Source organism: Desmodus rotundus, chromosome 8 (genome assembly GCF_022682495.2).
Source record: "Desmodus rotundus isolate HL8 chromosome 8, HLdesRot8A.1, whole genome shotgun sequence".
In the NCBI taxonomy this organism is placed as follows: Eukaryota; Metazoa; Chordata; class Mammalia; order Chiroptera; family Phyllostomidae; genus Desmodus; species Desmodus rotundus.
The window spans coordinates 37,834,188-37,851,469 of record NC_071394.1 but is presented as its reverse complement, the minus strand read 5'-3'; the positions used below and the strand labels follow the sequence as shown (position 1 = coordinate 37,851,469).

The window sequence follows — 17,282 nt, the reverse complement described above, 5'->3', positions numbered from 1 at the left end:
AAAAACAATAAATAAAACAGAATGGCAATGGTACATGAACATATACACAGATCAATAAAACAGAATAGAACATTCAGAAAAAAAAAACAAGATCCATTTGGGAACTTGGTAAATTTTAACAATAACTTATCAAATCAGTGAAGTAAAGATGGACTTTTTGATAAATGGTAAAGCACTGGGTAGTTATTTTTTAAAAAATAAAGATCAAGTCCTACTTTAAAGTAACAAAAATCAAATGAAGCAAATATTTTACCTTTTTAAAAATAAAATCATAATAGTACTATAACAGAGTAGAATTCCATTTTTATATTGTTGAATAGAGGAGATATAAATGTGACAAATCAAAAAACCACTAAAGAACAAACTGACTAAAGTAATGACAATGACAATGGAAAGAAGCATATGAAACAGATATTAAACAAGTAGAAATAAAAAGATTTTACAACTAATGAATATGAGAGATGTGGGAAAAGGAGGAATCGAGGATGACTCCAAAATTTCTGGCTTTGGGAGCATAGAGGAATTCACTGAGCTAAGGAATAGAGAAGGAGAAACTGAACTTTGGGAGAGAGAAGGGAATGGGGAGAGTAAGCAATTTTGTACTACCTGATTTCAAGGCACTTAAGAACTATATGAGAGCCCTGGCTGGTGTGGCTCAGTGGACCAAGTACCAGCCTGAAAACGGAAAGGTCTCAGGTTCAATTTCAGTCAGGGCACATGCCTGGGTTGCCAGCCAGGTCCCCAGTTGGGGGCATGTAAGAGGTAACTGATCAATGTTTCTCTCCACATCAATGTTTCTCTCCATCTTTTTCTCCCTCCCTTCCTCTCTCTCTAACTATAAGTAAATGAAATCTTAAAAACAAAAGAACCATATGAGAAATATACATGCAGATATATATAGAACAGCACTGTACAAAGAAATACAATGCAAGCCACATATGTAATTTCCTAGGAACCACATTAAGAAAACAGAAACAGGTGAAATTAATTTAAATAATAAACATTTAACCCAATATATAATAAATTTATCATTTCAACCTGTAATCAACATAATCTTAAAATGTTTCACACTCCTTTTTTTTCTTACTAAAGTCTTCAAAATCTGGTGTGTACTTTATAGTTACAGTACATCTCAATTCAAAAGAGCCACTTAAAAGAACTCAATAGCTATTCCTATTGTGTAGACCAGATCTAGAAGGCAACTGGGCATATGGATCTTCTGTTCAGGAAAGAAGTCTAGGGTAGTAGACACACGGTTTTGGCAATCACCAGAATACAGAATACAATTAAAACCATGAGAGCAAGAAGCCCCAGAAAGGAGGGCAGGTCTTTATGATAAACTGAATTAGGAAATTTTGAGTAGCCAGGGGGCTACATCAGCATCTGAAAATAACATAAGCTAATATTTATTTAAACCTTCTAAGTACCAGACATTCTGGCAGACTATAATTTCTCTCCTAAAACCCCACAATAACTCTCAAAGGGGATTATTATTATGTCCATTTTACATAATAGAAAACTTAAAACTTCTGGTCAAGATGCTGGCATAGGCAGACATGGCTTGCTCTACACACAAATACATCAAAATTACAACTAAAATATAGAACCATCACTCAGAAACATTAGAAATCTACGGAATTAAAGACACCACATCCTTCCAGACTGGTAGGAGGGGTGCAGAAGCAGAACAGGCTGGTCCCTCACCCATGTGTGGTGGATAAAACTTTGGGAGGGGTATCTCACGAACCACAAGACCCAGCCCCACTACAGGCCCCCCCAACCCAGGGTTTCCGTGCCAGGAAGGTAAGTCCCCACAACTTCTGGCTGCAAAAATCAGTGGGGATTGAGTCAATGAAAGAAACTACTGGAGCCCCAAGCAGTTCCTCTTAAACAACCAACACACACACTCACCTACTCAGACTTACTGACTCTGAGCTCCAGCACAGCGGTAGCAGCTTGAAAGGCACCAGGGGTATACAGGGAGAAACTGAAGGGTCTGACATCAAAGCAAACAGAGGCCACTGTCCCTTTTCTAAACCCTCCCCCCACAGAGCCAGCAAGCTGGTGTCATATCTGAGACTCCATCAACCTGGCTAACACTCTTTGACATGCGTTGGAGATCCCCAGAGACTCTGCACCACCCAATTTAGGGGCCCACCCAAGCTGCTTTTTTCCATGTGAATGGTTGGTCTTGGCTCATGCTTCACAACTTCCTAAATCCTATCAAACAAGCAACTGATGGCTTCAGTGAGCCCCAGGTGGGGAACTATCAGCAGTTAGCCTAGATTCACAGCTTGGCTTTGCCTAGGAATCTCCAAGCCCAGCACAAGTACCAGCCATCTCAGATTGCTTTTATAGCTCAGTGAGGGTGCCCTGGGCAAAACAAAGGTTGGGGCTGACCTTGGCCTGACCTACCCAGGAAACCCCAAGGCCAGTGCACCCAGTGGACAGCTACAGACCACATTGGAGTACCAACCACCCTGACCCTGCACAGCTGATCCTCCACGGAGGGTGGAGATTGGTGGTCAGTGGTCACAGCCAATCCTTGCAGCTGACTGGCCTGGGTAAATCCCTACTATTGATCTGCCAACAGCAACCAAGGCTCAACTACAAGAAGAGGGTGTACTCAGCCCACACAAAGGGTGAACCTTGAGTACCTCACTTGGGGAGTAGGGGAGGCTGTGCCACTGGACCCTACAGGACACCTACTACATTACTACCAAGTATGCCACACTACCAAGACACGGAGTCAAAGCAGCTCTACCTAATACATAGAAACAAACACAGGGAGGCTGACAAAACACAGGGACAAAGAAACATGGCCCAAATAAAAGAATAGATCAAACAAACAAACAAAAAGAGCTAAATGAAATGGAGATAAGCAATCTATCAGATGCAGAGTTCAAAACACTGGTTATAAGGATGTTCAAGGAACTTAGGGAAGACCTCAGCAGCATAAAAAATATCCAGTCAGAAATGAAGGAGTCACTAATTGAAATAAAGAACAATTTACAGGGAAACAACAGTAGAATGGATGAAGCTTAGAATCAAATCAAAGATTTGGAACATAAGGAAGGAAAAAACAACTAATCAGAACAAGAAGAAGAAAAAAGAATCCAAGAAAATGAGGATAGCATGAGCAGCCTCTGAGACAACTTCAAGAGTTCCTACATTCTCATCATAGAGGTGCCAGAAGGAGAAGAGAAAGAGCAAGAAATTGAAAATTTATTCAGAAAAAATAATGAAAGAAAACTTCCCTTATTTGGTGAAGGAAATAGACATGCAAGTCTAGAAAGCACAGAGAGTCCCAACCAAGGTGGATGCAAAGAGGCCCATTCCAAGACACATCATAATTAAAATGCCAAAGGTTAAAGATAAAGGGAGAATCTTAAAAGCAGCAAGAGAAAAGAAGTTAATTACCTACAGGGTAGTTCCCATAAGACCGTCAGCTGATTTCTCAAAAGAAACTTTGCAGGGTAAAATGGATCGGCAAGAAATATTCGAAGTCATGAAAAGCAGGGACCTACAGTCAAGATTGCTCTACCCAACAAAGCTATTATTTAGAATCAAAGGGCAGGTAAAGAGCTTCCCAGAAAAGAAAAAACTAAAGGAGTTCATCATCATCAAACCATTATTATATGAAATGTTAAAGGGACTTAAGAAAAAGAAGAAAACCAAAACTATGAACAATAAAATGACAAAAAATATCTATCAACAATTGAATCTAAAAAAAAAAAAACTAAGCAAACAAGAACAGAGCCAGTACCATGGATACAGAGAATGTTTTGATGGTTGCCAGATGGGAGTGGGGTGGGTGAGAATGGGTGAAGAGGTGAGGGGATTAAGAAGTACAAATAGGTAGTTACAGAATAGCCATGGGGATGTAAACTACAGTATAGGAAATGGAGTAGCCAAAGAACTTAGCACATGACCCATGCACATGAACAATGGTGGGGGAATTGCCTAAGGGAATATGGGGTGCTGGGTAGAGGCAGTCAAAGGAGGAAAACTCAGGACAACTATAATAGCATAATCAATAAAATATAATTAAAAAATTAAAAGCAAAAAAAAATAAAACTTGGAAGTGCATGATTTCTTGCCCACAGTTACATGAAATGTAGCATGGCTCAACTCCAAAACTTACTATCTTACCACTAAATATACCATATTGGAAAAATAGGTAAGAAGATACAAAAAGCTGGAACATTCCAAAGATAAACCTCAAGTACCTTTTGAAATCATAACAAAGTTCTAGTTCTAAATTACCTACTCCCTTCGTATCCTTGAACATATTAGTCTCTCAGGGCTTTAGTTCACCTGTTTGTAAAATGAAGAAAACCACCTACCTTATAGTGCTACTTTGACAATAAATGAAAACATGTATAAACACCTTATATAGCATGGCAGAGAGAGGTGGCTCAATATTCTTATTATGTATATAGGCTGATTGCCTAAAAATATTCAAAATTATTTTGCTTTACTAGATTCAACTTCCCAAAAACTCATTTTGATTTCAAATAGCAAAAACTTGATGAATTGTTTAATCTTACTATAACATATATATATACTTAAGAACATGTAGGTAGTTCCTGATATTACATATAGTTTCAATTTTATAAAACTGACAAATAAAGACCTAGATTTAATATATACTGTCTACAAATCCCTTGTAGGAACTTCTCATTTCCCTTGATTTGTTAATTCCATAGGACCAAAATTCCTCAAATCTGACCAAGCAAGACACCAATATCCCTTATTCCCCAACCTAGGGTAGACATACAGTGTGCTTCTTTAGTTCAACACACTTCAATATTCCAGTGCTCTCCCCATAAAGCCAATGTCTATTTGTAACAATAATCTGCCAATCCTACTTCCATACATACTTGTTTCATTAAACCACGCTTAAAATAAAAACAAAAGTCTAGATAAAGAAAATACCTGTTAGTTGCAACTATCTTCGGCTTTCAGAAATATCACCTGATTAGCCAAGATTACAAATTGTTAAACTGGAAATGTTTCAGGATCCAATGATTTCATAAATTTTGAAGGCAGATAGAACACCATACTGAAATCTTTCTGTGCAATTTGTATATAACCATAGCATCTACCCTTCCTTTTTAATGCCCATTACCCCCGCCAACCTTCCCAACCAAATAGTAAGTTCAGGAGTGCAAAGACCACATCTAATGTGTTCACCTTGCAGCACCAAACACAGTATCTGCCATTCAAATATGTATGTATAAAATTAATGAATTAGTTTCCTTATTCTTTCACCTCTTCCAAGTGCTCTGGATTCCAAAAATTACTTCACAAGTAGATATGAAAAAGAAAACATTTTTTTTAACAAATGAAAATACCTCTAGGAGGAGAGGAAAGGCATTCCCATTTGTTAAAAAAGACTTTCAAAATCCAAATGCACCTCCAAGTGGTAGAATATATAAAACAGAACCTGCTGAAATAAACATAAATATATATACATATATATTCAGTACAGAAGGGTTTCTTTGGGGTATCTGCTAATGTTGCTAACCATTCCCAGAACTGTCCCAGCAACATTACTGCTTCTGCTATCCCAAACAGCCCTCAGTTGTGCTCTTCACAGGTTTCCCTCTTCTTCCCTTCCCTCAGATAGCTTCCACAAAAGCATTTTGAGATTGTTTTAAAAATTAGGTTATTTATAAATAAAAACAATTTTCTATTTTGGGACTGGTCCATGTAAATCTCAAGTATTCACAAAAGTATCTACATCATATCCAATCTGCACAAAATTTACCTTAAGGTTATCAAACTATTTTAAGGATATGATCCAAAAATATTACTTGGGTCAAAAGAGTAATTTTCCTGAAAACGTGTTCATCTTAACTTTAAAATTCCCCCTTATTTTTTTTAACCATATATTTGGTCTGTGAGAAATTTCTCTTTCTTCATGAGGTTTCATTCTGTTTTGCATCAGCATGGTCATCAGTTTCAGGCAGTTATTCAGCTCAACCAGTGTTCAGGAAGCTGGGTTTTTGAGTGGGTGAGTGTGAGGGAGGATTAATGCAGATTTCTTAGAATCATCTCTCTACCACTGGGACTTTCCTAGAGTCTATCTAAGAAGTAGAGTCTAGCTACTTCTTAGTTTATAATTAAGTTATTTCTATATTATTTAAGTAATTATTTAAGTAAAAGATGGTGTAACTTTCAAGTACGTGTGACAGAAAAAGATCATACAAACTTATCAACATCACAACAGAAAGATGGGTGAAAATAAGGGAAAGGATAAAACCCCACAAGAAACCTCACCAATATTCCGATTTCACCATTTAACAATGAGAAAGTTCTACTGCTCTATAACCTGCTCTATTTTTCTGATTTTTACATCACCTTTTAGCATTTGCATTGTAGCAATCGGTGCTTGTAAGATGTAAAAAATAAAATCAAATTCCTACTGTGTAGATAAACCATTTCTAGCTTGGGGTTACTAGTCTAGAAGATAGGGGAAAAAGTGAAATTATATCTGCAATCAAAACTAGAAGAAGAATTTGGTCTCAGAATCTTTATTCAGGCCTTGGCTTCCTGAGTCATTCTGCCAGTTTTATTTTTTGAGTCAAAGAAAATATTTATGGTATAACTGTTAATATACTACCTAAGTACTATATTCAAATGAAAAGAGTTTTGTCAATTATGAATGAACACAGAGACTAGGGTGATATAAAACAGCAAAATGAAGCACACAGACACACACAAAAATACTATGACTCATTATGCAAGGAAGATGGTTATGGGTAACTTTGCACTGGGGTGTAAGCTAATAGGATGTGACAGTCATTTGTGAAATAATACACAAACTATTCATACCTGACAATATTAAGATAAAACATATGGAAGAAGTTTGATTTTATAGCCACTGATTTTACCACCTAAAACAAGTAAAATGAGGCAGCCAAAGGAAGAATTTGAGAATTTTTTTAAATTTATTTTTATTTGAAAACAAACTACTGGTTTGAAATGGGAAAAACATCAGTAGTTTTATTAAATTTGCTCTAATATAAAATCACTTCCAATTAATCATATTTTAAACCAGAAACTGCATCAAGTCTGAAATTTTTATCATAGTCAAAAATATACAACTTTATTATACTGTCTTGACAGAAAAACTGTATTTATTGAAGTCCAATTGAATTCGAGATACAAAAATGTACCAGGTTAATTTAATACAGTGAAATCAGGCCACCCAGTGGTAAATATGATGCATTGCATACATGAATATTTTTTCCCTAAATCTTGACTGCCAACTAGCATCATCATGGTGAAACAAACTTGACTTTTTTTGGACCATTATTAAGAGCAATACTTAAGTAAATACTGAAGAGAGTTCTACCTAGTTATCCATAAACAACAACAATGTGAGAACATTTCCATTTTATTCCATTAGTGTGTGGATATTTTTTAATGAGAAAAGAGTATTACAAAAGGGTTCAAAATAGGATCTATATTAAATTAGAAGTTACATTACAAACCATAAGATTCAAACCCATTACAATAACAGATAAAAAACTGGCATACAGAGTTTACTTGCTTTCCCAAAACAGCATTGCTAGTTAATGACAAAGCTGATTTTTAAAAAATCAGTCCTCACATTTATGTATTCTTTCACCGATAACACCCATTTTGCTGGAGACAACATAGTAAAATTGCTTCCTACACACACTCATCCCACTGAAAAACATCTTCCAATTGAAGATCTGGCTTTTATCTTTTACTTTAGTGCGGTCACAGGTCATTTCAAGTGTAAATACCTAAATCTGTTACTACATAAATAGTCTTTCTGGCTTCTAAATGACATTTTTTTAAGTTTATTTTTAAGGGTAGAACTGCCTTAAAAAACTAAAATTAATTAATACATAAACATGTTTAAAGATCAAACACATGTTAATAATATATGCCAATTTTAGTGTTGCCTGCAAATTATGTCATTAAAACCCCTAAGGGAACCTAAAACTATTTAAAGTCACAACACTAAGTGAGCCTTTTCCTTTATGTATATATAGATATAGCTATCTTAAAGATCAAAAAAGCCAACATCCTTCAGCTGTTTCACACCTGAGGTAACAGTGCTTTACTTTTTTTTTCCAGATCATACAGAAAAAGTGTGTTACAGGATTTATGCCTATAGTCTTATGCAAAACTTATATACTGCAAAGTATAATTTTCACTCAAATACTTAAATGGTTGTCTAGAGGAGATCTTAAAGTGACTGAATTATTTCCTTTCCCTTTCAATTATAAATTAAGTTCATATTTAATATTAAGATATTTAGCCAAAAGACCTGAGCCTAGACTTTGCCAAATGATTAGATTGTTTCCCTGTCAAAGCATTTCACATTCTATTAGCTTCTAAGATAAATAAGTCACATTTCCATATACAAGAACTATAATTTAGAACACAAAATGTTCAAGTATGAAGGCCCTAAGAAAATATACCATTCAGAGATAATTTCTCACCTCATTCTCCACCTGAATACTCCCATAGGGAGTATAACTTCACTCCACTATGTTTAATTACTCCACACTTAAGACTCTTTAAGTCATTCTATAACATATATTTAAATTAATTTATACTGCAAACCAGGACTAAAAGTCAACAGTACAACTAATGTTTAGATCTCAAAAGCTCACAATATTGTCAATAAAAGAAAGCTTATATGGGCAAATTCATCATGAAATCATTTCTTCTTTCTTAGTCTATTATTATGAAGCAAACAGAAAACCAACTGGAGAAGGCAGGGTTGTAATATTCAAGTATCCATGTCTAAACATAATGAAATGCTGATGACAGCATTTGCCAAAAAATTATTTTGAATAAGATTAACATCACTACTGATAAATAGATAATGCCACATATAGTCAGTTGTCACTTTGCTTAATGAAATTACTTTAAAATTTTTGTATATTCAAAAGAAAAGGCCTAAACCAGTACCTAAATAATTACAGAAGCTTTCAATATTGATCTTTTCTGAAATTTAAGAGGTTGGGCCCTTGACATTCTACAGCAATGATTCTTACCTGGGTGATTTTGTCCCCCAACAAGACATTTGGTAATGTCTGGAGATCTTTGATTTTCAGAACTGGGGTAAGTCCTTACTGGTATCAACTGTTTGTAGGCCAGGAATGTTGCTAAATATGGGACAAAGCACAGGTCAGCTTCCTCCCAAAATATCAACATCAAGAGTGCCAAGGTTGAGCCCTGGCTGGTGTAGATGGAGAACCAAAGGGTCGCCGGTTCAATTCCTGGTCTAGGGCACATGCCTGGGTTGCAGGCCAGGTGCCCAGTAGGTGGCGCGCGAGACGCAGCCACACATTGATGCTTCTCTCCCTTTCTCCTTCCCTTCCCCTCTCTCTAAAAATAAATAAAGTCTTAAAAAAAAAAAAAGAGTGCCAAAGTTGAAAACCCTGTTCTAGATATGTGGGTTTATATGTGTGTGCATGTAAATTTTTTCCACCACAAGAGTTTGACCTATATGCTGTAGTTGCTACAAATAGGCTAACAAAGACTTAATTATATTTTATGCTGCTTTCTGAAAAAACATCGTACATACACTGATACTTAATAAGTGAATAAAGCAACAAATATTATGTGTATTATTACCTATTTTTAACAGAAATCTGCAATGAACGAATCCTGATACTAAGTTTCAACTTAAGAAATAAGTTAAGACTTTGAGGTTATTGATCGAGAAATAAAACCATTTGGAAATTTTGTCAAATATCTTTTCAAGTTTATTAATAATGAAATTAAAAGACAGTCTATTTTTTTGTCTTCTAAGTGATTACTACACACAATTTAAGGGTACCTACTATAGTGACATAGATATAAAAATAAGAGGCATAAATTCATCCTAGCAAATTTTCCAACAACAAAAAATGTGTCTTACCTCTGTGCAAACTTAGGTACGGTCAGAGCCAAACATGGACACTCAAAATATTATGTGAATCAAATACATTGTTTTATTTTAAGATCAACTTACTGGTGGTAACAGTGTGACAGCTTCTCAACAGAAAATATTATACACACACATAAGGCTGAGAACATGAGTATGGTAATTACAGAAAACATCAAAAACGCCCTCCTTCAACTATTCCTCAGCAGATTTTTCAACCCATTAAGGGAGCAAGGATGGCAGAGGGGTCCCCGCCCAGATTTACCACGGAGTTCCTATTTTAACTGGTAGTGATTCAGAGAAAGAGTCCCCCGAACACCATTTTCAAGTCATCCTGGCAGGAGAGTACCACTTTTCTCTGCGTAGCGTATTCCCCAAAGCGCACAGACTTACCTGGCAAGAAACTCCCCACCAAGAAGTGGTTGTGAAAGATTATGGAGAGAATCAACTCGAAGGAGCAACCTGGGCATCTACTACTACTTTACTTTCCGCGTCTTACACAGTGGTCCCCAACTCTGCACACGTCACGGCTGCGCTCCGGCCGGACGGGCTGAGGCGGCTGTGGAGCAGCGGGAAGGGAAACCTCTGCCCCGGCCGGAGAGGGCCTGGTGGGGAAGCAGCGCGAAAGGAAAGAGAATCTGGGCCGAGGCTGTGCCGACAGGCCTGGGCGAAAGGAATGTCACCCACCTGCGCGACCTCTTCGCCATCCTTCAAGTACCGCATAGGCGCGGGCTGGGCGGGGACGCAGTTCAGCCTCCTCCAGCCTCAGGAGAATGCTCCTTTCCCTCGACCCTCCCGCCGATTCCCCGGCTCCCTCTCCGAGGGCACGAAGTGCGGAACGCTTCTCCCGCGGGGGCCAGACGATGGGAAGGAGGGACGGACAGAGACCCGCCCCCGGCCCACAGCACCGTTCCTAGCCCCGGTCAGGCCAGCTCAGGGATGACCCCAACATGTCAGCAGGCGCGCTCCCGCCCTCCGCCGGCCCCTCCCGCCGGCTCTCTGCCTCCCAGCCGCGGGCGCCGACCCCCGCCCTCCCTCCGCAGCAAGCGGCTCTGCAGGGCTCGCAGCCTCCTGCAGGGTTTTGTGCCCACCGCCGAATCTCGCGCCTAGCCTCCCTCAGGAGCCGCCGTTTGAATCTGCGCACGCGGCCCGGAACCTCATTGGTTGTGGCGGCCGCACGCGAGGACGGGGGGCGGGGCGGGGAGAGCGCGCGCGGCTGAGGGCGGGGCTGGGGTGCTGGAAGCCGGGACTGGAACTCGCGGGAGTCGGGAAGGAGCTGGGAGTCTGGGTGTAGGTCCGCGGGTGGGGCTCGCGGGTTTAGCTCTGACAGACCGCGGAGCGCGCCCTGTGCTGCACCGCGAGGAGGCGGGGCGCAGAGGGTTGCGCGGGGCCTGCTGGGAAAAGGAATGCCAGCACTAGCGGAGAGACGAGTCTGGAAGCGGCGACGGGAGCTCACACTTCTAGGGGTCCGTGGACTGTGTCCCAGGGGGATTCGGCGGCTCGCTGGGGCACGTCCCTGCAGCCTTCTTTTGGCCACAGCTCCTCACTCATCCGACACAGCAAGCCGCACTAGTAGGAGGCGCGGTCTTTGGACGTGAGACAAATCTTACCATCAAATTTGGGCGGCCGTTGCTGCTTAAGCAAAACTGTGAACTATTTTTGTCCAGATGGCTTAACTACTGAGGTGGCGAACACTCTGTGGTAGAAAACTGAATATCATGAATGAGCAGGAGTGTGACAGGTGAAAAAAATATTTTTAGCTGGAGACGTGCATGGAACGGAAAAGGGAAATAATCCAAGTCGGCGGCAAGTCTTCGAAGTGGGGGAAATAACTGATGTGCCCGGGGCAGGAGCCCTGATCCGGGAGAACGAGGCTGGGAGACGGGAGCGGGCTGGGAATTTCGCACAGATAAATGAGGACGGCGGTCAACAGTAGGAGGGACGGCAGGAGGGGGAACTGCATCCGAGGAGCTTTTAGCAGTTGCAACTACTTGACAGGTTTCAGATCTAGTAACTATGAACTGCTCAATTCAAGTAGCGTTAAAGTACATTAACTACAGTACCCATTAGAGATGGTAAAGGATCCAGATATGCAAGGTAACATGCTCTACTGCATAGAGCACTAAGCCACACGTTAATATTGTAACAGACGTACATTTTGCTATTTTGAAAGTTTACGCATCACTTTTTGCAAATCAGAGATGCAGGTGCAAATTAAGAGGAGCTGGCATGCACTACTTTCAAAATTTAAAACATCTGCTTTTTTATATAGTTCCTTTTTCTAAAGGCTTCTGGGAAGGAAGGCAGACAGCTTTTCTTTTAAATCATTCCATACTGTGTTACTGGTTCACTTTTTGTTTAACCTAATTTAGAAAGTAAAGTCATTTGAAGACAGTGTTTTCTTATTTACTCCTGAGTCATATGTTTCTCCAGTTATTTAATATCCCAATAGGGAACAGAATTTGTGCTGTATTTTAGGCTAAGTCAGTTTTATATAGAATACCTTTTTAGAGCCTGAAGGCAGGTTTTTTAGATTTTGACAGTAAATAAATTCCCCTCATTTTAGAGGTAAGGAAAAAATTCCTCAGAGAGATTGCCAATTCATATAAATCAGTTATAAAGACAAAGTGTGGAGTTTTAACTAAAGTCGTTCACAGTTGTTTGAATATACATATTCAAATATAACCTGGGAGTTGTTTTTTTAGCAATATATTTAATAAAGAAGTTATATTCAGAATATATAAAGAACTCTCAAGACTCACTCATGAGAAAAAAAAACAAGGAGGGAAAAAGGTTAGAACAGACACTTTACCAAAAAAGATACACAAATGGCAAATAAACCATGTGAAAAGATGCTCCACATCATCAATCATTAGAGAAATGCAAATAAAAACCACAATGAGATACTGCTACATAGCTCTTAGAATGAGGGAAAAAGCACTGACTATCCAAGTTTGGTGAGGATGAAGATGCTAAGCAAATACAAGTTTTATACAATGCAAGTGTTTATAATGGCTTTTTATTTGTAACCACAAAAAACTGAAAACACAGGGATAGTCGTAGATCGTAACCCCAGAGAGTTGTTTTGAATAGTCAATTAATGCTTCTCAAGTTTTTAGTTATAAACTGATTTTAAAGTTATGTATACTGTTTTACCTTCTTACTCCAAATCTTTAAATAAATAACTTTATTAGTAGTAAATAAATGAGCAAGAAGGTGTACCTTGCTCATCCTTCACATGGCTGCACCTACTTCCCATCCTCCTGCAAAGGCCAAATACTCCCAGGATTTGATTATGTTAGTTTGAAAAGCTTATGCTACTTTTAATATGGTACCTAAAACACTTAATAGACCAATCCCATAAGTAGATTTTTGTCTCTTCTATTAATTGCTAGATTCCAGTCTCTAGAAAAGTGATAAACCCAGATGCTCAGTAAATACAATAACTGTAGAATGAATGGGGGGAAAAAACAAATAATAAACTATATAAATATTTATGCTTATAAGGACACAAAAAGTACGGATTAAAATGGATTTGAAATACCATTTTCTGACTACTGAGATAGCATAATTTTTCTAAATCCTGCCAACAAGGTTTAAATAATAGTATTGAAACTGATATAATCCTTTGGAAAGCAATACTGGGCAAAAGCCATAAATATGGATATATCCTTTGACATTTTAACTTAAAAAGGAATTCAATACAAGCAAGAAAGATTTGTTTGAATGCTTATACTAGTGTATTCTGTTAGAACCCCAGTTTGGAAGCCTTTACATTGTGAAACTAGTTTAAATGGTTCGTCAGCAGGGAACAACAATTATGCAGACAGTAAAAGCAGTGTAATTAAATATTAAAGTAATGCTATCAAATGGCTGTTACACTTAAAGGCTCTCCTAGGTGCTTCATATGCATTTGTCTTAAGTAATATTCACAACTTTTATCATTGTAAAAGCATGAGATGGGAGCAGGCCAGGCTTTAATTTTTTACCCTGTGTACTTTTGTCATATTAGACTTTTTATAAAAGCATGAGTTCATGTTTATTTTTTAATTAAAAAAAATTAGTTGATGCTAACTTCCAAACTTTTCTGAAAAATCCTAGAAGGAAAGAGCACACACACACACACACAAAAAAAAATCTGCTCAGTATCAATAATGCTGAATAACCCTTTGGCAGAAATGATGAAATCATGTACTATGTATTCAATCTGGAAAAAAAAATCAGGTTTAGAACTATATCTTGGATACATGAATGTCTGCTTTAACGACTCTCTTTCTACCACCAATATATTTTCCTAATTTCTACCTTTGGTTGCTATTTTAAATTGATGAAAATTATATAAATAGGAAATAGGCTGTCTAATGATAAGCAACTGTAGAATTCTTCATTTGGCTTTTAAAGGTAAAAATGATTGGTTGAACTGCAATAAAACTGTAAGAGGAAAAGAAATGTTTCAAAGTGTTCCTATATCAACCAAATATTTCTCATTCTACTCTTTTGTGGCAGATAGAATAGTGGCCCCTAAAGATGACCATGTCCTAATCCCGAGAACCTGTGAATGTATTACCTTAATGGCAAGTGGAATTTCACAGATGTGGTTAAGGATTTTGACTTGGACCAAGGATTTCGTTTGGATTATCCTGGTGGACCCAATGTAATCATTAGGGAAGAGGGAAGTAGAAGATCTGAGAGAGATTTGAAGATGCTATGCTGTTAGCTTTGAAAATGGAGGAAAGGGTCATGAGCCAAGGAATTCAGGCAGCCTCTAGGAGCTAGGTAAATCAAGGAAACGTATTATCCTCTAGAGGCCCCAGAAAGGAACAGATCCCTGCTGACACCTTTAGTTTTAAAAAAATTTTAGCATCTCTCTCTTTTCCTCCTCCTCCGTTGTTGTTGTTGAGAGAGATCTCTCTCTTTTCCTCCTCCTCCGTTGTTGTTGTTTGAGAGAGATCTCTCTCTTTTTCCTCCTCCTCCGTTGTTGTTGTTGAGAGAGAGATCTCTCTCTTTTCCTCCTCCTCCGTTGTTGTTGTTGAGAGAGATTTTTCATAGTGTTTAAAATGTAGCCTTTAATTTACTTTTTTTTACAGCAAATGAGCCTACTAACATGAGGGTTCAAAATGAAAGATAGGAACTCCAAGTTAGGAGAGAAAGTTAAGTACTCAGGGTATTGAAAAAGAGAAATAATATACAAGCATACCACAAAAATCCTTAAAGCAGGATTATCATTCATTTGTGGGTAATGTGACATCCACCAAGATATGAATGTATATGTGTCTTCCCTTAAATTCTAAGCTTTCAACCTCTACTCTCAATTTTATCACCTTCAACAGGGACGATAATCTGCCTTGCTTTTTCTCCAGCCTCTCCTCCTCTTCTGGCCTAGAATGTCCAGGCATTCCCAAAGGGAATAGTGAATTGGGTAAATTTTAGGGGACTTTGTGGTTATTGAAGGTCATGTACCAGCACTCATTGTTCTTGTTCTAGGAACATAAGACTCAGGAAGTGTTTGAAATGGTCCTGCGGAAGGCAGAATTCTCTGGAGTTCCATTCAGTGTTCATCCAAACAGTAAAGTAGGTGAAAATCCTGATTATGTACTAAAGCCCAGGACCAAATCCTTTTCACAAGTGCACAAGAGTTGTGGGGGTTTGTACCATTCTCAAACATAATTTCCAAACGTGCAGCTACTCTGTAAACTGGGGGAAGATTATATTATTATGTTCAGACTTAATCAAGAATTGTTTACCCATTTTAGAAAATCATATCACTGAAGGTAACAAAACTGAAGGTTTTAAGACATGAATACAGCCCACTGATACCTGTCTGTATTTGTAGCTATTGAGTCCATAGTGATTCTACATACATGTCAGTTGGATTACTTGTACCTGAGTGATTTTATTATAAATCTCTTGTTTCTCCTCCATAGTATAGGTAGAGTCTTAAATTGATTTTTTAATTGTGTGTACATTATCTATGAATCTCATTTTAATAGGGTATAGGGAGCAGAATATATTATTATTATTTAAAAAGGGATATGGACCCCAGTAGTTAAAAATACTGATCTAAATATATTTATCCATTCATCCATCCATCCCTTCCATAACCCTGTACCCTCTATCTTTCCTCTTCTCTTTCAGTCAAATTTCTTCAAAGCTGTCTTGACTTTACTACCAAATCAGTCTTCTGTCCTCCGGTAGTCTAACCGTTACCATTACCATTCCACTGAAATCGTGGCTGCAAAACTCACCAGTGCGTTAAATCCAATGGACATTGAAGAAAGAAAACCTTCATTTCACCTGAACTTTCTATAGCATTTGACTCCATTACTGCCTGTTATTTGAAACTTTCATCCTTTGTTTCCTGTGTCATTTCCTGATTTCCATCCCTCAAATTCCTCTGCAAGCCTGTTCCTTAAATGTCGGCATTCTCCAATACTGCATTTTTAGCTCTCTTCTTACTCTACGCCCTCTTTCTAAGCAACCTCACCCACTCCTACAATTTCAGTCATATCCTATGATTCACAAATCTTTACTTCCAATCCCAGTTCCTCTCCTAAACTTCATCTGTCCCTCTGGAAGCACTAAACACCCCAAATTCAACATGTTCCCAAATCAAACTTATTTCCTATCCACCAATCTGTAGTTACTACTGGATTCTATCCCAAGTTAGTAACACCACCATCCACCCTCTGAAGTCAAAACCTGAGTCTAGGTTGACCTCTTTACCCTATTATCTTCTCTTCATCCCCATTGCCAGTGTGTCAGTTCAGGCTCTTATCTGTGACCCAGTTACAGCAAGTCTCTTGTCCTCTTGTCTAATCCAAGTATCCTCCACTTGGCTGCCTGAGGGGTCTGTAATATAAATGTATTTAAATTACAATATCTGCCTTGGGGAAGCTCCAAACTCTAACTGTCTCAGGGAAAAAACAAAAAAGCCCTTCTCATTTGAATTTGGGGTCACCTCAGCTGTTTATCAATTTAGGCGAACTGTAGATTCCTTTTAAAGCAATTACTACTACAGGACAGAGTTTGAATACCATAAACCTTGATGATGTAAAAGTAATGGTATAGTTAATAAAAGGAAATAGAATGAAAAGATAAAGGATATTAGAAAATGTAGAAATGCTTTATTTCCTCATTTTACATACTGGAGATTTAAGAGATAATGTGTAAAATCAATGGCTCAATAGAGACTTAAGTATATTATATAAAGTTATAAAGAAAACCTACATAGGGCAAGGGAACTCACATTTCATAATAGATAAATCAAGTATTGTCTAAAGTTGATAAATCAAGAGATTAGACCTATAAGCATCTCATTTAAATTATGGAGGTAACTGCCAAAAAAGAAATGGTTGATTTA

The 17,282-nt window shown here is 38.1% G+C and overlaps 1 protein-coding gene across 1 annotated transcript in view; it reads right to left on the bottom strand.

Moving 5' to 3' along the window:
- The window catches only part of MYBL1 (MYB proto-oncogene like 1), a 38,629-nt gene extending 27,684 nt beyond the window's left edge, over positions 1 to 10,945 (bottom strand). The window contains exons 1-2 of the mRNA XM_053930353.1: positions 10,610 to 10,945; positions 9,048 to 9,158 (exon numbers count right to left, since the gene is read on the bottom strand). Coding sequence (XP_053786328.1) covers positions 9,048 to 9,076 — 29 coding nt within the window. The 5' untranslated portion in view covers positions 9,077 to 9,158; positions 10,610 to 10,945. The remainder of the gene's footprint in view (positions 1 to 9,047; positions 9,159 to 10,609) is intronic.
- Positions 10,946 to 17,282: the final 6,337 nt, after the last annotated feature.